The sequence below is a fragment of the Schistocerca nitens genome, chromosome 4 (genome assembly GCF_023898315.1).
Source record: "Schistocerca nitens isolate TAMUIC-IGC-003100 chromosome 4, iqSchNite1.1, whole genome shotgun sequence".
NCBI lineage: Eukaryota > Metazoa > Arthropoda > Insecta > Orthoptera > Acrididae > Schistocerca > Schistocerca nitens.
In genome coordinates, this window is record NC_064617.1 from 885,994,957 (window position 1) to 886,019,400 (window position 24,444).

Genomic DNA, 24,444 nt, shown 5'->3' on the forward strand with positions numbered 1-24,444 from the left:
TTAGGCTTACTAATGCAATTGCTTAATTCCTCCATAGATTTAATAAAATACTCATTGAACTCTTGTGAAGAGATGCTGAGTTTGACCTTATGTTGTTCTTTGACAACACTGTTTATGATGTAGTAATTTTGTATATATCTAACAGAGTCATTACATGACCCTTCATATCTGACAGTGTTTTTGTGTACCAGGTATTTTTCTTTTTCGGCCCCCTTTTTCTACGGCCATTGTCTGTTATCTTATATCTTCTAATGGGAATACTGTCATTGAATGTTTGCAGAAATGAGTTGAAGAAATGTTCAAACATTAGCTTAGCTGTCGCATTATTTGATACACAAATATTACTATCATTTTTCTGTATAAACCTAGTACTATCTGTAAGAGATTTCTTGAGCTTGTCAGTTTTTCTTTCATTCATTTTTGATTTGGACAATGCACCACTAGGAGTGACAGAGCTGATCCTATCAGCATACATTAAGGGCACTGATTTGTGTCTGAAAGGGAGAACACGGTTACATCGCATTGATCTTGGGTGTATTTAAAATTAACAAATATGTTGTCTAAGCATGCTAGTTCCCTGGTGGGTTTACAGTTAGATACTGTAGGTTGAACTGTCATAATAGGTATTTCAGGTCACTAACACTACGTTTATCAGTCAACACATCAAAATCAGAATTAAGATTGCCACCTATTACAATGTCATAGTTTGTAAATTTGTTCTCAGTGAGTGAACATAAGATGATGTCCAATTTTTCTAAGAATACTACCAATAACTATAATAGTGGCCTCAAAATTCAGTTCGTCACATAAATAATCTAAATCTAAGTTATCAATTAAGCAGTTGATTTCTGTCAATATAGATTGCTACACCACCTCTCTTGTGAACTCTTCTACAATAACTGAATATAACAGAGGGAAACATTCCACGTGGAAAAAATATATCTAAAAAGAAAGATGATGAGACTTACCAAACAAAAGCGCTGGCAGGTCGATAGACACACAAACAAACACAAATATACACACAAAATTCAAGCTTTCGCAACAAACTGTTGCCTCATCAGGAAAGAGGGAAGGAGAGGGAAAGACGAAAGGATGTGGGTTTTAAGGGAGAGGGTAAGGAGTCATTCCAATCCCGGGAGCGGAAAGACTTACCTTAGGGGGAAAAAAGGACAGGTATACACTCGCACACACACGCATATCCATCCACAAATACAGACACAAGCAGACATATGTCTGCAGAAATATGTCTGCTTGTGTCTGTATGTGTGGATGGATATGCGTGTGTGTGCGAGTGTATACCTGTCCTTTTTTCCCCCTAAGGTAAGTCTTTCCGCTCCCAGGATTGGAATGACTCCTTACCCTCTCCCTTAAAACCCACATCCTTTCGTCTTTCCCTCTCCTTCCCTCTTTCCTGATGAGGCAACAGTTTGTTGCGAAAGCTTGAATTTTGTGTGTATATTTGTGTTTGTTTGTGTGTCTATCGACCTGCCAGCGCTTTTGTTTGGTAAGTCTCATCATCTTTCTTTTAGATATACTTCTACAATAACTGTTTAATAGACTATAATTTTCTAACTTACAGGCTGGAAGTTTGGCTTCAGTGGCCCAATGTTCACTTGAACACAACAAGTCAAATTTATTTTCTGATGAAAAATCATTTAATACCAGTTCCTTGTCGCTCAAGCTTTGGGTGTTTAGAAAACCAATTTTTAGGTCTGTATTCTGTTCTTTCATGTTTCTTGGGTGATGATTGGGTGGATGTTTTAGTTACTTTGTCCAGTTTTGCACTCCCATAAAGCCATTTTAGTTTCTCTTGCTTCTAATTATCTTGCAAACATCTGTGAACATCCTACTAAGTATTTGAGACCCCAGTTTATTTAGATGCTGACCATCTTTTCCTAAGCAGTTATCATTTAGGAATTTATTTGGATCAATGAACACCGCCCCAAGCACATCGTATTGTTCTTTTTGTTCATGATAGTGCTTAAAATGTGCAAAGTGCTTTGATCACTTTATATAAGCTGTCAATTGCAAACAAGCTGTGGACTACCATTAAGGATTATTTAAAGATACAAAAAGGGCATGGGGTACCAAGAAATTTGCTGACTTAATATTTTTACTGTGTTTTATGAGCCAAGTTGGAGCACAGACACTGAGTCCTTAATTTAAAACAGTACCCATTTATTAAAATGTGTTATTTTTGCATAGAAAATGTTACATTCTCACTCACAAACAGATACATTCTAGTTTAGATTAATTGTATTTATTACATGATTTTTTGTATGAGAACTTGTTTAATTTACATGTTGCTTTTAAGATGCCAAGAACGCACCACACATAGTGACTTTGGAAACAAACAAAATGTTACAATTGTACTTGTATACATTTTCAGTTGCTGAAATTTTACATGTCTCTTTTGGTGGACCTAATCAATGTTGGTACCATTTGATTTATCTCATTCACTGAATGAGAGATAAGTTAAGCAAAGGTATTGTAACAAGCCAAGTCATATCTATGTATTCGGTTTCTGTTTGGTCAAGTGCAGCATTTATGTTACATGCACTCACATGTAGTCAGTGAGTGCAGGCAGAGTTTGTGCCACTAGCCAAATGGCTTACATTAAATTTATATATTTTTGCCCATAATTTAAATTTCTTTGAAGATACATGAATACTAATAATAGCAATGGAAAGAAGAAACAAATCCTATTAAACTGATGTACCATTCATAATTGTACCATTAATAGTAAAGGTACCATGAGAATAAACAGTTCTCACCATTGCAAGCACAAACTGTGAATATTAAAACTTTGATTTGAGGGCAAACTATGGCACCTAAAATTTATTCTTATATACATTTATAGTGTGGAGTTTCAACACAGAGCTAATGCTGCAAACAGAATTTCAATCAGACTTATGTATCAAAAGTTGTTAAAAGAATTGGTTATCATATGAGGCTCTCATGTGATATCAATGTGTGCAGTTTTTGTGGGTGAGGGTGCTGAGAGTTGGAGAAGGGCAACAGTTTTCTGGAGTCAGTGACCAAGGCTTTATGAAATCAGTGGCCATGTTCCTCACAGTCACTCAGTGCAGGAAGGCGGAAGACACAGTTTGGGATGAGTTGAAAGGGGTAGCATCTGCATGGGTATGAATGCTGGTACGGCTGCATTCAATAGGTGTTTGAAATATTTCATGTTCTGTGAGTCTTAGAAATGTTCCAGTGCTGTTCAGACTCCCGTTTTCTGCAGAATTGGACTTAGTCTCAGATAGAGTACCCGGGACTCTATTTAAATTTCTTAACTAATCAGCATATAGGATAGTGAAGCATTGTGTCAGTGTATTGCGAGGATAGCTGAATAATTTTATATCTGTGAACAGCGACTGGTGCTTTCCAGCTAACTTATTTAATTTATATAGTGAGTTGCTGTCCACTACATTGAGGGCTCAACATATTTTATCAGTTTATCATAGTAACTAGTGTTTATCACCAGTCAACAGTTTAGTGAAAGATTAATGGCACAATGAACTACTTTATTAAAACTTAATCATCAGTAGTTGAGTATGTGGTTCTTGTAGTGGCACCTACATTCGACCTACTTGATACAGGACTTCTGACTCATTGTCAGCGACTATTTTACTGTTTTTCAAGCTATTTGAAGCAAATGAACCTTAGGAAGAAGAAGTCTGCCCCTAGACTAACAGAGAGAAAGAGCCAGTGATTTACAGGGTTAAGCAACTTGCAGTGTGTGTGTGTGTGTGTGTGAGAGAGAGAGAGAGAGAGAGAGAGAGCATACATTAGCTCGGAAGAATAATTCTCTCTGAAAGCTGAGCACTTTATGTCATATCTTGTGTTCTTCTCTATGGTGAGCAGTTAGCTATCGCCATATACATATTACATACACCACCACATAAAAATAAATAATGGACGGAGTGAAGCGACTACTCACCACATGGTTGAGGCATTTAGTGGTCAAGAGAAAGCCTGAAACCAGTGGTTATAAATTAGCTGCATATTCAAGTACCTCTGACATGGATAAAGGAATTGTCACACCTCTCCCCTGCCTTCCGTCTGATCTGCAGCACTTCCCCTCCTTGCCCCAGCCTCCACCCAGTCACCACTCCCATCATGCACTGGAGCTGCTGCTTGCAGTGTGGTTTCAGTTGCCTGAGACTGCATCATGTGTGTGTGTGTGTGTGTGTGTGTGTGTGTGTGTGTGTGTGTTGTTGATGAAGGCCTAATGGCCGAAAGCTATAATTGTGAGAGTATTTTTGTTGTGCCTATTGTGACTCAGCATCTTTCCTTCTCATAATATTGTTACATAAAAAAGGAATACACATACAAAAATGAAGAAATAAGTAACTTCTGTATAGATCAAGATATAGAAGCATGTTTTTGTGAGTTATGTTGGGAAATGCAATACAGGTCTCCACTGGGTATCAGAGAAATTTTCTTGAAAAATTTTGACGGATTATTGTGCTGTTTGTTGGACAAAAGGACAAGATTATTAATTTGTTATGATTTTAAGGTAAATTTCTGGAGGGAATCTGACAGTAAATGTTATCTTGAGGTGCTGTTAGCCACTTGTAATTTAGTCATAAATAACACTATCTGTGTTGTTCAAGATGATAATACCAGTATATATAATGTATGCATACAAGTGACAGTTAACAAGATGTAAAACTATCATGTTCTGTAACTTTGCTCCAGGTACAATTTAAACACACTAAGAAATCAGTGAGGCTGACTAATGACAAAACTACAAAAGATTTTAAAGAAAGCTTAAGAAATGTTCCTTAATGTATATGTATCCATGATGGTAGATGACAGATTTAGGCATGGGCCTTTTCAGTACAGATGCAGTGAATTTTAGTGAGCTGGAAATTGGTGTGAGGGCTCAGAAGGATGGTTAGCTGTGGCTGGTTGAAGGCAGCTAACACTCACCCACAACAGCAATGATGTCAGGGGAAAGTCTCTGGAGACCAGTCTTCTGGAGGCATAAAATGGCTTCTGTTTTGACCTCAGCACAATGTGGCAGATTATGGAAAATATTCATATTCAGGGACTATAAAATTATAAGTGGCAGATAAAATGAATAACAGGCAAATACACCAATATGAAGAGAGTAAAAAGACACAATTAGTGATGACAATGCATTTACTCTGGAACAATTACTTAATAAATCTGCTATATAAAGTGCACTGGCACTTATAAAACATTTTGTTTCTGCTGCCTCTTTGATGACCATTTCCAAGAATCTGTTGGGTGGTGCAGCACCTTTGTCTGTTCAAAAACAAACATACTTCCTTTGCTGTTGCTATGCTCTGCTACTGCAGACACAGTTTGATTTAGGTGAATGCTCCTCACGCATTCTGAAGAGCACTGCAAGATGCATCACTGCATCTGGCTGAAGTACTGTGTGCCACATTTGTAACTGGTGATGCAGATGCCAGGTGACTGTAGTCCTAGTTGGTATTTGACTGACCCAAGCACAGTCTCTATTTTAACCATTGAGTGGAATATGGTTTTTATTTAGTGTTCCTCCATTATCCTGGCAATCTCGGCTGTGGGGAGCCCAACATACAGAAGGGACACTGAGCAGTCAGTTTCTTCTTCTAGACTGTTTTATCTTCTTCTTGCTCAGCTGGAGAGTGTGTCTTCTTTGTGCCTCTGAGTAACTGCTCTTGTGAAAGGTTCGGTACAGATTCTGTAACTCGGCTGGCTGACTTTCCTTTTCACACATTGTTTATGCACTGTGTGCCAGGATGACAAGCACAGATACAGATACATGTTGCAGTAGACTGGACCCGGCCAAACAGTGCTCCATGAGTATGAGCACTCCGGCCGCGCTTCTGCCCGGTGCTCCGAGCACAGCCGTGAGTGAGGCTGAGGTGGCAGGGAGGAAGAGAAGAATGAAAGCTGCAGCTGGACACCACTATGGTTAGACAGGCATCTTGTCATATGTGAAGCAGTTTGCTGACTAACTTGTGTTAAATGAGATTTAGGTTCTGCAGTAGGAGTATTATGGCACCTACACACTTGTCTGAAAAAGGAAAAGTGAACAAGCCACTCATTTAACTCCAAATGGGAATTGCCTTTCTTTTTGTATTATTTAAAGGCCAAGAAAAGGGCTCAATATGCCACTGCACTATTATGAGCTACAAAAACATTTATTGAAACATCATTAAAACAGCCACAAAGACAAGAGAAAGTACTTGTTTTCTGATGAACGATGGTAATGCTAGCTGAACTGAAGACACCCATTAGAGAATTAAAACTGAGTTCAGGTAAGTAGAGTCATGACAAAATCTTTTATTGTTGACATCACAAATTATTTGAATTCATTAAATGTCTTTATGCATGAGGAAACTCATTTGGTAACACATGTAGTGGACAAGACTGATGCTTTCAAACGAAAATCAACCATGTGGAAAAATCAGCTTCAGGTTCATGACATGAAACATTTCCCACAACTCAAGGCAGCCATTTGTGGATGAGACATTACTGAATGAGTTTCGGTAATTGAAATATTTCATAACAAGTTCTCAAAGAGATTCCAAGACAATGCATGGCTGAAGACAGATTTCGATTTATTTGGCAGAAGATTTTTGCTTTTCACTGCTAATGTACCTCATTACCTCTGACTTGAGATGATAGAGCAACAGTGGACAGCATGACATCTACGTGCAGCACATCTATCTTTAACAAAGTGACACACCCGGGCGATGTATGACTTCCATCGCTGGCAAGGTATTTTATATATCCCTAGTCTCCTTAGACCTAGGTTGTGTTTAGCAGAGTGCACCATTGTTTGCAATTGCACTGAAGGGCAGAGACACATTTTATTTGATGTTTCTTCAACAGCCTGCTGATCTTAAAGAACACGCCACCAACATATGGTAGAAAAACCATCTTCGTGTGTGTTTCGTCTGGCTGTCGTTGAGGTTTAATGCATGTGCAGGTTGAAATGCATTTAGAATCTGCTTACCATACCCGCTTTGTATACACACATGAGTGAAGATGGTTAAGCTCTGCTGATAAGCTCTCTGAGTCTGAGATAACTCTAGCCTTATGAACAAGAGTCTATAATACACCACTGCATTGAGATGGGTGTGGGCAGCTCACAGTTCACATATGTAGGTCAGAATGAGTTGGTTTACAGAAGACACTGTGACCCTTAGCTACTACATGGGACAATGCTCCAGGGCCCAATGGAATCCCTACCAGATTCTATTCTGAATTTGCAGCTGAGTTAGCACTTCTGCTAAATACAATCTATCGCACATCCCTGGAACAAAAAACTGTGCCCAGTTCCTGGAAAAAAGCACAGATCACACCCTTCTACAAGAAGGGTAGTAGAAGTGATCCACAAAACTACCATCCAATATCCTTGACATCAATTTGTTGTATATTCTTATAACTTATTCTGAATTCAAACATAATGAGGTATCTTGAACAGAATGACCACCTCCATGGCAATCAGCAAGAATTCTGAAAACATCAATCATGTGAAACTTAACTTGCACTTTCTCATATGATATGCTTTGGATCAAGGGTGTCAAGTAGATGCAGCATTTCTTGATTTTTACAGGCATTTGACTCAGTACCACACATACACTCATTGTTAAAAGTACAATCATATGGGGTATCAAGTGAAATCTGTGACTGGATTGAGGGCTGTTTGGTAGGGAGGACACAGCATGTTATCTCGGATGGAGAGTCATCATCAGATGTAGAAGTAGCTTCGGATGTGCCCCAGAGAAGTGTGTTGGGACCCTGCTGTTCATGTTGTATAATAATGATCTGTCAGAGAATATTAATAGTAACTTCAGAATTTTTGCACGTGATGCAGTTATCTATAAAGAGTTACTGTCCCAAAAAGCTGCATAAATATTCAGTCAAATTTTGGTAAGTTTTCAAAGTGTTGCAGAAATTGCAAACTTGCTTTAAATGTTCTAAAATGTAAACTTTTAGACTTCACAAAATGAAAAAAAATGTAGTATCCTATGACTATAATATCAATGAGTCACTGTTGAAATTGGCCAACTCATGCAAACACCTGAGTGTAACACTTTGAAGGGATATGAAATGGAATGATCACGAAGGCTCAGTCGTGGGAAAAGCAAGTGGTAGACTTTGATTTATTGGCAGAATACTGGGGAATTTAATCAGTCTACAAAGGAGATTTCTTATAAATTATTCTTGTGACCAGTTCTGGAATATTTCACAAGTGTGTGGGACCTATACCAAATAAGACTAATAGGGGATATTGAATATATATAGAGAAGGGCAGCACAAATGGTCACAGGTTTGTTTGATCCATGGGAGAGTGTCACAGAGATAATGAAGAAACTGAAGTGGCAGACTCTTGAAGATAGATGTAAGCTGTCCTGAGAAAGTCTACTAACAAAGTTTCAGCAACCGGCTTGAACCCTCTCAGACACTCTGTCTATAATTGTGTATATTAAATTTTGATGTGTTTTAGCTGCAACAGAGGTATTTTCACAATCGAAACTTGAGGTACACATTTGTATATGTTCAACCGTTTCACCACGTGTCTAGTAACTGGAATCAGGAGTGACTGGAGCACTTGAGGTACACATTTGTATATGTTCAACCGTTTCACCACGTGTCTAGTAACTGGAATCAGGAGTGACTGGAGCACATCACAAGACAGGCCAATGGCGTCAATGGGGAATCACCAGTGCAATGCAGACACACAGAACAGGGATGACTGACAACACAGACTACACGGTGAAATACCAAGACCAGAGACCAAAACCAAATCGTATACCAAGACATAGCACCTATCAGTGACCTGAGCAACAATGGATAGATAAACAGTCACGAGCACTGTTGGTACCTGACTGCAGTCTGAGCTCCTGTGCCATCAGCTTTATACGGCCACCGTGAGCACCAATAGGCTTGTGCAGCACCCTTGGCCCTTGCAAAGTACTGTGGCGGCGACAGCAGTGTTTGTAGATTATAGGGGCGTCTCGTAGCAGCTTTTGTCTACATTGAAGCCTTCTGGCGGGCTGTTAAAATTGTCGAACCAGAATGTGGAAGTGCTGCCAACTGTTGGGCATCACTGCGTGAATGTTAAAAGGCAAGGTAGCAGTGCACAGCAGGCTTGTGACCACCAGAAAACACAGATGTGGTTGGTTCACTATATTCCACTGTATAATTCAATGATCATTTTACTTTTTATTACAACAGAATATTTTGTAATTAGGTATTTTAGTCCATAAAATGAAGCTGAGTGTACAAAGTATATTTTGAAAGCAGGTACATTTTTTTGTATAAATCTTGCATTTAAAATCATTAAAAAATCACCTAAGAGCACGAACACATGAATGAAAACTTCCCTTCATCCAGAAATATTCAGGTCTGAAAGGGTTAAATAGCAACTCTAGGAATACACTCCAACCCCAGTGTATAGCTCACTTACACCACACACAGAGGCATTCAAACAATCATTCTTCCCGTGCTCCATATGTGAATAGAACCGGAAGAAATATTAATAATTAGTACAATGGGATGTACCCTCTGCCATGCACTTCACGGTGGTTTGCATGGTATAGGTATAGCTGTAGATGTAAAAATGGCTACCAATAACAATACCCTCAGTTTGTTTGAAATATTGTTTATTAAATAAAGAATCTGCAGAAAAGAAACTTCTGTTATGATTTGTTTGGTCTCATCTTCTATCAATATTGTCTTTTGTTTACTCCGACTAAAAGTGCAAAAATGAAAGATGTGGTATGTAAATGTAAAATAGTTAGTTTTCAATAAAAGCAACACATGGTAACAAAATATCTGCCTGCGCAGTTTCTTCTCCAGCAACTTTCTCAGTCATATTTGAAAACTTCTTACTAACTTGTAAAATATCACTTCCATGGCATTAATCATCATTCACATATTTAGAATTTAAATTAATTTTAGGAAACTCACCTCTGAAGAGCACAGGAAAAGAAAGTACTTTGCCCACATCATTGGATTGTTCAGGAGAGCAATTTTAAAGTTTGAAACAGAATTTCATGGATACTAATGGACAAAATTAATGAATACAAAAGTCATTTGAAAGGACATGTTATATAAATTAAATTTAATATAAATTGATTCTTTAAATTTTTAAATTGTGGCTTTATTGGCAAAATATTTAAAGAAATGTCATGTGTGTAAAAAACAAGTGCTAATTGTATATTGTGAAATAGAAGATATTGCAAGTAAAACTGTATTTTTTGCTAAACATTAGGTGTCAGATTATTTTTTGATAAAAAACAATGTTTGAGATAGTAAACATACTTCTTGGTAAGCAGTTTCTCTTTTCTGTTTTAACTTCATATGATAAAGTGGTAATAATAATAAAACATAGTATAACTTTGTCCCAAGATGCACATCTCATCCTAGTGTAAAACATTTGTGTAAAACACTCTAGCTTCTTGTCTGCAATATTTCTTCAAACTGGAGGTACTGATACTTTTCTTTTGATGTTGCCAGAGGACCCATAAAGACAAATTATTATTGTTATTATTATCACCATTATATAAAATTATTCTAAAAAAATATTTTTTAAAATATTTTACTTCTGTAAGCAGGGGATGGGTATTTTCCAGAGTGCTGCTCTTTGAAGTCACTGTGAAACTCTCGTCACCAACAAAATCCAAGCTCCGTTATGTGTTACTTAATGTTGAATAAGGTGGGGATGTTTCTCTGTGATGACTACCTCTCTGACAGGCCTTGTTAGAAAGGGTGTTTCCTCCTCAAATGTTTATTCTTCAGAAATGACACCCAATTTTGTATCATATCTTGATTGAGGACCATAACATCAAAAGGCTTCGGTTTACAGTGAGCATCAGTCATGATCCAAACCCTGTACATTGGAACTTCTGCTATTGCTTCTACATCTACATCTACACTCTGCAAACCACCATGAGATGCATGGCAAAGGGTACATCCCATTGTACCAGTTATTAGGGTTTTCCCCTGTTCCATTCATATATCAAACACGGGAAGAATGATTGTTTGAATGCCTCTATACATGCAGTAATTATTCTACTCTTATCTTCACGATCCCTATGTGTGTGATTGCTTCTACATCTACATCTACACTCTGCAAACCACCATGAGATGCATGGCAGAGAGTACGTCCCATTGTACCAGTTATTAGTGTTTCTCCCTGTCCCATTCATGTATCAAACACGGGAAGAATGATTGAATGCCTCTGTACCTGCAGTAATTATTCTAATCTTATCCTAACAATCCCTATGTGAGTGATACCTAGGGAGATGTAGTGTATACCAAGAGTTATTATTTAAAGCCGGTTCTTGAAAATTTGTTAACTGACTTTCTCTGGATAGTTTAACAGACTTTCTCTGGATAGTTTACGTCTATCTTCAAGAGTCTTCCAGTTCAGTTCCTTCAATATCTCTATGACACTCTCCCATGGATTAACCAACCTGTGACCATTTGTGCTGCTCTTCTCTGTATACATTCAGTATCCCCTGTTAGTTCTATCTGGTACAGGTTGAACACAAACTTCAGCAATATTCTAGAATCGATTGCATGAGCGATTTGTAAATAATCTCCTTTGTAGACTGATCGCACTTTCCCAGTATTCTACCAATAAACTGAAGTCTACCCATGATTTACCCATGACTGAACCTGTTTGATCATTCCATTTCGTATTCCAACACAGTGTTACACTCAGGTATTTGTATGAGTCGGCTGATTCCAGCGGTGTCTCTTTGACATTATAGTTATAAGATCTATGTTTTTTCGTTTTGTGAAGTGTACACGTTTACATTTTTGAACATTTAGAACAAGTTGCTAATCTCTGCTCCATGTTGAAATTTTATTAAGATCTGACTGATTATTTATGCAGCTTCTTTCAGATAGTACTTCATTATAGACAACTGCATCATCTACAAAAAGCCCTATTTTACTATTGATATTATCTGCTAGGTCATTAATATACAACATGAACAGCAAGGGTCTCAACACACTTCCCTGGGGCACACCTGAAGTTACTTCTACATTAAGAGTGACACTCCATCCAAGGTAACATGCTGTGTCCTCTCTACCAAACAGTCCTCAAACCCAGTAACAAATTTCACTTGAGACCCCATATGATCGTAGTTTTGAAAATAAGTGTAGGTATGATACTGAGTCAAACGCTTTTTGGAAATCACAAAATACTGCATCTACCTGATGGCTCTGATCCAAAGCTTTGTACGTCGTGTGAGGAAAGTGCAAGTAGGATTTCACATGACTGATGTTTTTGGAATCCATTGAGGAGGTCATTCTGTTCAAGATAACTCATTATGTTTGAGCTCAGAATATGTTCTATGATTCTACAATAAATTGGTGTCAAGGATATTGGACAGTAGTTTTGTGGATCACATCTACTAACCTTCTTGTAGATGGGTGTGACCTGTGCTTTTTTCGAAGAACTGAGCACGGAGTTTTGTTTGAGAGATCTACAGCAGATTATAGTGAGAAGAGGGGTTACCTCAGCTGCAAATTCAGTATAGAATCTGGCCTTGAGCTTTGTTCAATTTTAACGATTTCAGCTGTTTCTCAACACCACTGATACTAATACTTATTTCATTCATTTTTTCAGTGGTATGAGTATTAAATTGGGACAATTCTCCTGGGTTTCCATTTGAGAGGGACATTTGAAAAGGGAGTTAAGCATTCCAGCTTATGTTTTGCTACCCTCAATTTCAGTTCCTGTCTCATTCGCTAGGGACTGGACACTAGCTTTGGTGCCACTAACAACCTTTACGTATGACCAGAATTTCCTTGGGTTCTGTGAAAAATCATTTGACAGCCAAACATGTTTCTTTCAGCATCTCTCTGTCTATAGCCCTATGCTTTGTTTTACACCTATTATGCAGTAATCTCTGTTTCCTTAGACGTTTCTTTCAGTGACTGTATACCATGGAGGTTCCCTCACATTATGAACTGTTCCACTGGATACATATCATCCAGTTCATGGTCAACTATTCTTTTAAACCTGGGCCATAGTTCCTCTACATATTCCTGCCCTATGCTGCAAGTTTCAAGTTCCTCATTGAGATATGACACTACTGATGTTTCATCTAGTTTACTGGACATAAATGTCTTTCTGCTTAATTTAGTGTATCCTTATACTTTGACAATCATTGTTGCAACAACTGTATGATGGTCACTGATACAAGTTTTGATGTAGACAACCCCAAAGACATCAGGTTTGTTTGTGGTCATCAGATCTAATATATTTCCTTCATGAGTAGGGTTTCCAACTATCTGTTCTAGCTCATTTTCAGAGAAGGTATTTAGTAAAGTTACACAAGATGTCTTATCACACCCACCACTAACAAAACTGTTAAATGCTTATGTGATAATGAGTCCCAAAGTCTTACCAATGTCCATAAAAGAGTGCCCTCTAATAGTGACAGTTACTTTCACTGTCTTCAAAAGTTTCAGTTTACTCATAAAACAATTAAGATACCTTGATAGAATATAATTCTTGTTTTGGCCTGAGCATGAATCACAAAATCTTCAATATGTTTGACTTTCTTGTGCAGTAACTCTATCAGCAAGCGATTTAAAAAAGAAACAACCTCATTGGACCTTTTTCTTTTTGTACCTTCAGTGTAAGTGTAGAACATTGAAGTTGCATTTGAAAGCTGATGAATACTGAAAGAGCCACCAGACAATTGCCTTTTGTAACAGACATCATTAGATCATTAGTACTTATGTTTGATAAGCATACTTAGTCCATACATATGAGACTTTTGGCTTCTTAAATGAGAATTTCTCTTTCTAGAATAAAATGTTTTAGCTTTGACTTTGTGTACTTTCTTCTCAATGATGATCTTATTAATTTCTTTGCAGACTTGTTTCTTCATGTCATTATATAAATTTTTGTATAACATTGCATTCAGCACTTTCATCTCAGCAGTGTCCCTATGTCAGGTTGAGCACACACCATTCCTTATACATCCAAATGCTATACTAAATTTGGTGTTGAATGCTGTACTATACATTTCACATGAAATGTCAAAATTCTAGTATTTTTCCTGGAACAATTCATGCAATGTTCCCACCAAAAATTTCTCTGGGTGATACAATTTCTTGGTCTTGTCTTTCAGAATTTCTTGGTCTTGTCTTTGCTGTAGTGACTTGATCTATCCTTAAATGAATAAATGTGATCATAAATTGTCATTCCTACTTCTTCCTTAATTTTCCATGGGTTACTTCCATTTTTACCCCTTCCAGCATGAGGAGACTTGCCCAGCTTCAAAAATTTCTGTCATTAATCATCGCCTTTTTACTCCATGTACTATACCATAAAGGCTTTTCTGCAAATAGTAATTTCATGTATGTCATCACCTTTCGCTCTTAGTCTGTAACAGAAATTACACTCTTGAAGCTGTGCTTCATCTTCATTCTTCCTTAATTACCTTCTGTGAAGTATTGTAATGAGGCCTGTCAGATACTATTGATTCTTCATTCTATTTGATTGTACATTATCACTAAATTTTCATACAATATACCTTCCTTCAGCATGTACTACCTAAAACTCTTTAAATTACAGTTTTAGTCTTCTCCTAGTTCATGCCAGCGAACCCCTAATTTCTTGATGACTGTACTCATTCACGCTTGTACTTGCCTTTTCCTAACACTGTTATAATCTGAAGATCTCAGTCATTCAGTCTCAGATGACATACTCATCATTCAGTATACTAAAGGGTTAAAATGAAATGGATCACTTAGGACACCAGCATTACTAAACAGAATGTCTTAAACTAAAGAAACAGTTTTTACTAGTACCAACAATGCACATTAAGGAAAATTCTCTCTGTCGCGCTTCAACGTTGTTTGTCTGTCCACAAGGAATCTAAAACTTTATACGTAACATTGGACAAAGCACATTTATTCATCGCAGCGAGATACATTAGCACATTCTTTCCCTGCGTACATAATCTAAAACAGGTTATAGAATGTGGACTAGTCATATCATCACACTGGTCAATTAACAATATTAAACAACACAGAATCCTACATCTCATGGCATAAATAATTCATTTCTGAAAGAAAAAAAAACTGACAATGCACGTTATTTTCCTGCACTCTTCACTTTCCATATTGCTCTAGAAACTAGACCATTATTTTATTCACAGTAAATAAAATTTATGAACAATTTACATGCTTGAAATCATATTAAGTACAGTCTGTAACTTCCATATCATATATATAAGCGAGAAAATGACAAAAATGGTCTCTTATTTCCTTATATTTGTTGGAAAAATGCTGGTTTCTCAGTGTAGCACAATCTCTGTTATAACGACAGTCATAAGAGAGACTTTACTATTTCTATTACAAAGCACCCATTTTATGAACATCTCTTTATCGAGTTTATCTTTGTACTTCAAATGACTCACTTTAACAAATTTTTGAACTCTTGGTTTCACTTCATTGCCTTTAGCTGTGTGTATATTTGACCAAATGTTCCACTGCAGTTTTCTTGATGCTTTAGCTCTTCACAGATTCATCCAATTTCTAATTTCTGTTGCAAGAATATTGATCTCTTAACATTGTCTTATATAAATTTATATATTTATCATCACTTTATACATCACACAGATGCACTGACAATGAAAAATATGATTTCTGATACAGTCTTCAAATAGTCGCACCCAGATTAATTTACTAACACTGGTGGAGAGTTAAATGGACAAGTTGAATCACACTGGGAAGGATATGAGAGATATGGAAGATGTTCAGCTGGCCTGCAAAATGGTAACAGATGTCATATTGCGGCAAGCGCAGGAGATCACGACCTGATTGTGGTCGACACATACTTCAAGAAAAAACTAATTCATCTAGTTACATATTGTACAGATCAACTACCAGACAGTTGAATAAAAATATCAGAGTGGTGACAAATATCAAAGTGCTTCCATATAACAGCACTGTGCTCACCATCACTTGCTTAGCTCTGATATTAAAAAAAAATATATATCAAACAACTCAAAACATCCAAGACTGTGCTTTGGTAAATCAGACGGTGGAGAATGAATGCCCAACAGAATAAAGCTGATGGGAGCCTTAACCTGCTTCCCAGTTAAGCCCTATTTATCAGTAGCAGACATGTGGAAAGATTCTGTGAAACTGAAACACCTTGCAGCAAAAACTACTCTGGGATGACAATAAATTAATAAACAGACCTGATAATGGGATCCAGAAGTAGAGCTTCCAGTGATACAGAGTCTTGAAATCAGCACCAAAGAGAGCACTGGCTACTGCAAAATACTGACACCACCAAGGTCTATATGATCAGCTTGACACACCATCAGAAGAAAACAACACTTATTGCCTTTTCAAATCTATAACTGCCCAATTCAGGACATCAGAAATACCGTGTCATCAAAGGAGCCAACAACGAACTGTCAACAAAATCAACAAAAGTATGTCTCTATGATGGTTAAACTACTTTTCTGCCATGAGCATAAAGAATTTGCACATTCATCAATTGCAAATCCTTATCCCATCTTCGAACTTATGGCCTTAATTACAGCAGAGGAAGTAATGACTGCCATCAAGAAAATGAAAAAAGATAAAGCAGCTGACCCAGATGATGTAACAGCACAAACCTGGAAAAGTGCTTGAAACATCTGCTTCAGTATTCCTTGCCACACTTTTTAATCAAATCATAACTGAGAACTAACTTCCTCACATATGAACAACTAGCATGAGAGTACCAATCTGGAAGGGTAAAGGAGATGTCAGCAACTGCTCCTTTTGACCGAGCCCTGCACAGTTTCACCTGGTGAGTTCCTCATTGTCGTGATGTCCCTGAGCACTGGCCTATGTAATCAGCGTACAGATGCTGTTTCACAATGCCACTAGCATGGTGCAGTGCCCTGTTACAATTTCACGATCCTTTGGTAATTAGTGTTGGAGTTAACCAGGGCTCTGCACTATCATTTCTGCTATTCATCTTCTGCACACATACAGCAACAGCTGACATACCATATCCCTGGACACTTCCTTATGTGGATTATGTGATCTTAGTTCAAGATACGCCTTCAGCTGCAACATCAGGTACAAACTTGGATGGATCGACAAGTTGATAAAGTGCTGCATCTAAATACTCAGTAGACTGAATAATTGAAACATGACATGTAAGCCATCTATAGAAGAGCTTGCATTTTAGAAAACTGAGGATCCATTGTCACTTCAAACACTTCTGGTACCCAAGTGTGGGCAAATGTAGCTTAACTCGAGTGAAGAAGACTCACTGGAGTCCTCTGCAATAAAAAGATGCCTCAACATCTAACGGCAAAAATTTACAAAACTGTAATACATCTTGCAGACATTTATTGTGCAGAATGTCATCCAAAAATGAAAAAGCACGAGCAGACTCTTCATATAATAGAGATTGAGATACTCTGATGGACTCTCAAACTGACTCAATAGGACCATTTAAAAATGAGGATGTTCACAAAAGATTTGCTGGCGACCCAGTTGTGGATAAAGTGAGAGAAACTCAGCTGGTACAGTCACACAATTAGAAGGCAAGAAAACTGTTGCAAAAACATCTCTCCAATTTGAACCAGTTGGGATTAAAGCAGCAGGATGACATCAAGTCTGTCATACACAATGCTGGTTTAAAACTAGAAGAAGTGAACGAAGTGCAAAACGGAAGAGATACAGTAAAACAGTGGACTCCTTATGCCTAGGACAAACACTATAAAGGGGAGAGAGAGAGAGAGAGAGAGAGAGAGAGAGAGAGAGAGAGAGAGAGTGTGTGCAAGGAGAGCTTCACTTGATACATCATTACCATCTGATACACAAACCGCAGTGATGTTTAAAATGTCACTATTACTCACTAGCATTTGCTAAGTATCTCATATAAACCCCAACTGCTCACTTGTGGATTCAGACGTTACATGTGAAAGTGTACTGTGGAGCTTTTGTGTAGTCTCTCATTACAAACTAAAATCAACAAGAACTTCCTTTTGGTGCTGAGACTATAAGTTGATTTGTAGTTCTTTTTTCCTATGCTCATCATTATAGGTTGCATATTCATTCTATTAAAACCAAATAAAATGCTCTGAGAACAGTCATGTATCAATTTATATCAGTTAGACCAACTAACAGACCTCCCCTCCAGCATGCGTGTAGTACACTTTTTTCACTGTGGCCATTTACTGATTTAGAGGCACGTAAAGGCAGACAATGGCACCAAAGTTAGTGTCCAGAAACTCATGGATGACATAACGATTGAAATTGAGAGTCAGAGCGAAAGCAGGAATGCTTCACTTCATTTTCTTGCTTTACAAAGGAACATTCAAGAGTATTGCCTGGAAATTTCAATGTGATAGGGTGTGCATCTGTGACGAATTTTTTGAATGATTTCATGATGCCTTCAGCTGCCATTCTCTTTATGTATACCCCCACTCGCGTTGCATAATTTACTACTAAAGACTAATCCATAAAGTAAGTTATAATGTGCCTAGTATATCTAAAGATATGACTTGTTTCTATGTCAAAATACAAGTTTCACTCCATTGTATCCAATGTGCAATGCTTCCATTTTAGAGAATGGCAGCTGAAGGCATCACAAAATCATTCAAAAAAGCATTGCCTGCATTTAATTATCACACCACTGCAAAAATGGATGATACAATGACAGTGACACTGAGAAACACCTGAAACTGATAAAATTGAACTATGAGATTCAATATGAATTTGTACCTGTATTAGCTTCTGTTTTAATCATAATACACCGAAGAACTCTCAAACAGAAAACCATGCCCAGATGTTCGAAGAAAAGACAGGGAGAAGACCTAATAAGTGGTTTAATGGAAAGTACCCTCTGACATGCACTCCACATTGGTTCACAGAGTGTTAATGTAGGATATTTAGTGCCAATAGACAACAAGGTGCAGATTTATCTAGACAATGTGATGTCAACCACTTGCTCTTAACTTCTGATACAAGATTCCCCCACCCCCTCTTCCCAGTGTCTTCCTCATACTGCTCTTAAGCTCTGTAACATCCTTCTCAAACTGTAACATATTCCCACACCACTATCCCTGTCCCAAAGGTCCCTACCCTTGCAATTATCCCCCAAGTAAAATCTGCTCTGTGCAGTAACTCACAACCACCTAACACCAACTACCTAGTTAAGTCCCATAGTGCTCAGAGCCATTTGAACAACCTACCTAACTGCAAATTTTCTTTATTCAGGTTCTTTATTAGCCACTGACCACAAGCAGCGGAATAAGCTGTACACTGATAAGCAACAGCAATCACTCTATTAATTGCCGTTCACATTGCATGTACAAATATTTTATCCTATATTAACCTGTTGTACACAATAGACACAGGCCTGTAGTTAGTAAGTATATCATTAACTGATGTGTTTGATTGGTTAATTTTATATCTTAATTAATTTACTATAGTGGTAAAGTATTTATTGAGCTCTTCTGGCTCAAGCAGAACATCCTTAGTTTGGGTATAAGTGGATTCTTGTGTTATAATTATGCCAGGCAGCCTTACATTTGTTTGGAGTTCCTTCTACATAATTTTCATAAGCGCTCCTTTGGCAAGTTTAAGTTCTGCTTTATAATGTTTTTCTACATTTTAGGTACACTTTATAAGAAATGTCATATTGCTCTGTGCCACATTTGCAATTATTTCCATACATCTTGTGCAGTCGGTTGGTCAATTCGAGTGAGGGGACCAAACAGCATGGTCATAGGTCCCATCGGATAAGGGAAGGAATTCAGCCGTGCTCTTTCACACGAACCATTCTGTCATTTACCTGAACTGATTTAGGGAAATCTTGGAAAACATAAACAGGACAGCTGGACGCAAGTTTAAACCGTTGTCGTCCCGAAGGCGAGTCTAGTGTGCTAATCAATATGTCACCTCATTTGGTCATCTTGTACAGCGAATCGTCTTTTCCCTCACATTAGCAGCCCATCAGCGTACCATAACATAATAGTCTTATTGCATGCTTCTTTTGAACTGCATTGACCCAGATGATAATGTGGGGCTGTTAAGTGATGAAGTGAAGGCATGCCAGGTCAGTGTCATTATTCTGTAAAGGCTTATTTGGCCAAATTTTCAAGTGCATTGCTGATACAAATGAAGCCTGCACACTTGCACTGCATCGGGTACAATTCCCAGATGATCATGAAAGCCACTTTCAGTCAACTTACTTTAAGTTCCAGAGTCAAAAGGACACACCCCTATTGAAATATTTGTAACATTTGTGCCTGGCTGGGAGCACAAAGCTAACAATACATTTCAATAGTTCAGTGAGTATGAAACTGAAACACAGCGCAAGTGCAAAATATATGTGTTTGTCACCTCTTTCTTACCAATACAGAGATAACAGCAGTGGCTCAAAATTTAATTGAGACATATAAGATGACCTAGAATTAGGAAATGAACTAATTTAGGCAAGGAATAAAATAAAAAAGTCAGGAGAAGTGGCTGTATGAACTCCTCTTTGGAAAAAGAAGTTTGTTTCCATAATATCAAGGTCCCTCTAACAATGTAAATGTCGCTTATAGTCACAAAGAGCAGTGAAGGAAAGTCATATCAAACTTAAATTGATCAAAGCAAGCTTTGAATCTCTGTGTTAGAAGGCATGCTCAATGTTTTGAATATGCTCAGTACTGAAAGTGATATTTTAAGACAAAAAAAAGTCATGAAGGTATTATATGTAGACTCACTACAATGAAGTGTAGGCACAAACAAATTAGCCTACAGTTTAAAACTTTTATCTTCAGGCAGGTGCTTGGCAAAGTACTGTATCTGAATTAAATATAAGTAATGTTTGCTTGGTTGTTTTGCATTCATTTTCTTATCTTGCATTTGCCTAAAAGTATTTTTGCTTATGCTATGGTTACAATGCGTCATTCTTAAAAGTTGAAATGAATATAAAACATGAGGATTTTTAAAAATATAACTGTTTAGTGATATTAATAAATCATCTTGAATACCTTAATGGTTTCAGTTTATCCATTAAAAAAATTTCAATTCGTAAAATCATAAAGTGTACAGTAAAACTGTATACAATTAAATAATTAATCTCTTAAATTCTGCTTACCAGACTTTTAATTTGTAAATTGCAATATTTGAGAGTTAGCGGTAAAGTTTTGTCTGGCAGGCTCTTACCAAAGTTTAAGCCTAGGGCTACACAGACCCTAAATACGGTACTCATGCCACCTAAGTTTATTATCCACCTGGAATGTTAGTAACTTAACACACAGAGCCTCATTCAGTATGTTGCTCCTTTGTTTGATTAAAAATTCAATGTATTTTCTATGTGCTTAGAGATAATTTTATATAATATCTTGTAGGAGGCTGATAGGTCTATAGCTGCTTTTGTATGTTGTCCAATTCACTTAATATTAAGCAGAAAAATGGCAGACAGAAACAGCAAGCAAAAAATCCATGCAATATACACATTTATATGTATATGTAATCCAACTTCGGAATTTTCCTTTGTGAGAGACCGCACGATTTGTGAGTTGATTTTAAGTTCTAGATTCACATATTTTACTGTTCGCATCACTTCTGCATGATTTTTATATAGCTAAATTCTGAACATTCATGAGTGCTGCAATGAACTTGCACTGTTATTGTCAATTATAGGCTCAAACTTAATTGTGCTCTTTGGAAATTTTTGAAAAAGGTAGGCCTATCCTCATTCAAAACAATTATGCGAGAAATAAGTTATTTTTGAGAATTTTGGAACACTTACAAAACTGTACTTCTGTAAGTTACCGATACAAGGATTTTGAATATGGAATTTATGTCACAGAAAACCAGTATTTGCGGTTCACAGTTCTGCCAAAGAATACATGAATTTCACTGTATATCAACACAAATAAACATATGCTTTTGAGAATTTTCATAAGCTGCCATTGTCCTCTGCATAATCTACAAGCAAGTTGTAGTAAATCGGCATTTGTATGTAATTACTGTAGCAGATATTCTAAAAAACATTGTGTTACATCTAGTTTTCCCTTAAAGAGGAGTAGCCCAACATATTATCTGCAACTTCCTGGCAGATATTATCTGCACTTATCATAAATTAACTCAGTTTTCAAGTTTGCTAACAACTGCAATTAACCTCAAAACGTTTTAGGGACCTAACAGTTTTTAACACACGTTTTTGTGTTACCTTAATAGAAATTTTGTTTTGTATATTTGCTTCAATTCTTACAGTGAATTAGGAACTTTTTAGCTCCATAGATTAAAAGTTAATCAGTGGGATTAATTTAAAATTATTTGTTCAGTCCTGTAATATATTGCACCAGTTAAAAAGCAGCCCCACTGAGAATGCTCTTCTCAAATACAGGATGAGTTGGTTGACATTTATAAGCAGGTGGTAATCACCCTGACCACAGTCAAATGATTTGCAGATGTGGCAAACCAGCGTGTTGGAAGAGCTCCCAAGAGTCGTGTACCTGTGATACTGGTACCAGGGGTACCTCAAGTACTACCCTCTCCTGTGGTTCCTGTTTCCTCTGCAGAAAGTACAACATCTGTCATTACTCATCCACTTGACTGTGAGTGTGTGTGTCAGTGGTAGGTCTGGGCATCATGTGTCGGGTGGGCAGGGACCAGGATGGAGTCGGGTGTTGCACTGGTCCCCCTAAACAACAAGTCTGAGATGCTGTCTTTCACTGAAACTGAGCCAGAGGGACTCACTTCACCTGTTTTGCGGAAACATATTATCTCTGGTGTCAAGAGGTGGCAAACGCAAAAAGATAGGGGTTATTAATCATCGGCAATTCAAATGTATGGCAAATGATGGTACCCCTTAGGAAAATGGCAGCAAGGGACACGAAAGGACCTCAGGTGCACTCAGTGCGTATGCCTGGAGGCCTCATTCAACATGCTGAAGAGGCAATTCCCGCAGCCGTTGAGGGAACAGAGTGCAAACAACTGCAGATTGTGCCACACATTGGAGCAAATGATGCCCATCGTCTGGGATCTGACGTGATTCTTGGGTCATTCCAGTGACTGGCAGAGAAGGTCGAGATGACCAGCCTTGTGCTTGGAGTTTCAAAAAACACAATTTGCATGCTGTCCCCAGAATTGATGGCGCACTTTGGTTCTGGGTTGAGTGGAAGGATTAAACAAGAGACTTCGGAGGTTCTGTGACAAACTAGGTTGCGACTACCTGGACTTACGCCATAGCGTTGAGAAGTGAAAGGTCTCCATAAATGTGTTGGATGTGAATTACACATCCGAGTCTGCTACTCAGGTGTGTGGAGTGCAGATAACAACTGCTGTAGAAAACCTGGAAGTATCAGTTGAAAATTGAAAGAAATACCTCCCATAGGGAGAGTAATAAAATACTAACGGTAAACTGCCGAAGCACTCACAACAAAATACCAGAGTTTGAGGCACTCATGAAAACAGTGAAGCTCGCATAACACCAAGTATGGAAAGCTGGTTGAGACCTGAAATTGATAGCAGTGACACTTTTGGGGAAAATTTAAGTGTATATCGAAAGGATAGGCAAATGGGAAATGAAGGTGGTGTATTTGACGCAGCAGAAAAGAAATTCAAATCCACTGAGATAAAAACTGAAGCTGAATGTGATATTGTTTGGGCAAGACCTGGTATCAGGGATGGGCATAAAATGATAATTGGATCCTTCTATTGCCCACCAGACTCCTCTCTTAATGTAACCGAAAACTTTAGAGAAACCCTCAATACATACTGTAATCACTGGACTAATCATTCAACAATTAATTGGGAAAAATACAGCTTTGTTAGTGGTGGGCATGATAAGACATCATGTGAAACATTACTAGATGCCTTCTCTGAAAACTGTCTGGAACAGATAGTTAGGAGACCAATCATGATGGAAATACATTGGATCTAATGGAAACAAATAGACCTGACCTGTTTGATGACATCCTCATTGAAACTGGTATCGGTGACCATGATGTGGTTTTGGCAACAATGATTACCAAAGTGCAACTAAAACAAGCAGAAAGATGTCCATGTTCAGTAAACTAGATTAAAAATCAGTAGTGTCATATCACAATGAGGAACCTGAAACTTTCAGCACAGAGCAGGAGCATGTGGAGAAAATGTGGCTCAAGTTTAGAGTAGTTGAGCATGCACTGGACAGATATGTACCCAGCAGAACAATTGATAATGAAAGGGAACCTCCATGGTATACAGTCACTGTAAATAAACTTCTAAAGAAACAGAGATTACTGCATAATAGGTGTAAAATTAAGTGTAGGCCTACAGATAGAGAGATGCTGAATCAAATGCATTTGGCTGGCAAGAGAGCAGTGCGTGATGCCTTCAGTGACTATCATAGCAGAATATTGTGAAATGATTTTCACAAAAGCCAAAGGAATTCTGGTCATATGCGAAGGTTGTTAGTGGCACCAAAGTTACGTGTCC

The 24,444-nt window shown here is 37.7% G+C and overlaps 1 protein-coding gene across 2 annotated transcripts in view; it reads right to left on the minus strand.

Moving 5' to 3' along the window:
- Positions 1-24,444, minus strand: part of LOC126253415 (broad-complex core protein-like) — a 227,998-nt gene that overhangs the window by 10,978 nt on the left and 192,576 nt on the right. Inside the window, exon 6 of one of the 2 annotated variants that reach the window (XM_049954735.1) lies at positions 23,978-24,006. The exons of the other annotated variant lie outside the window; for it this stretch is intronic. Within the exon in view, the coding sequence (XP_049810692.1) occupies positions 23,993-24,006 (14 nt within the window). The 3' untranslated portion in view covers positions 23,978-23,992. Of the gene's footprint in view, positions 1-23,977; positions 24,007-24,444 lie in introns of those variants that run through there. 2 annotated transcript variants of the gene reach the window in all.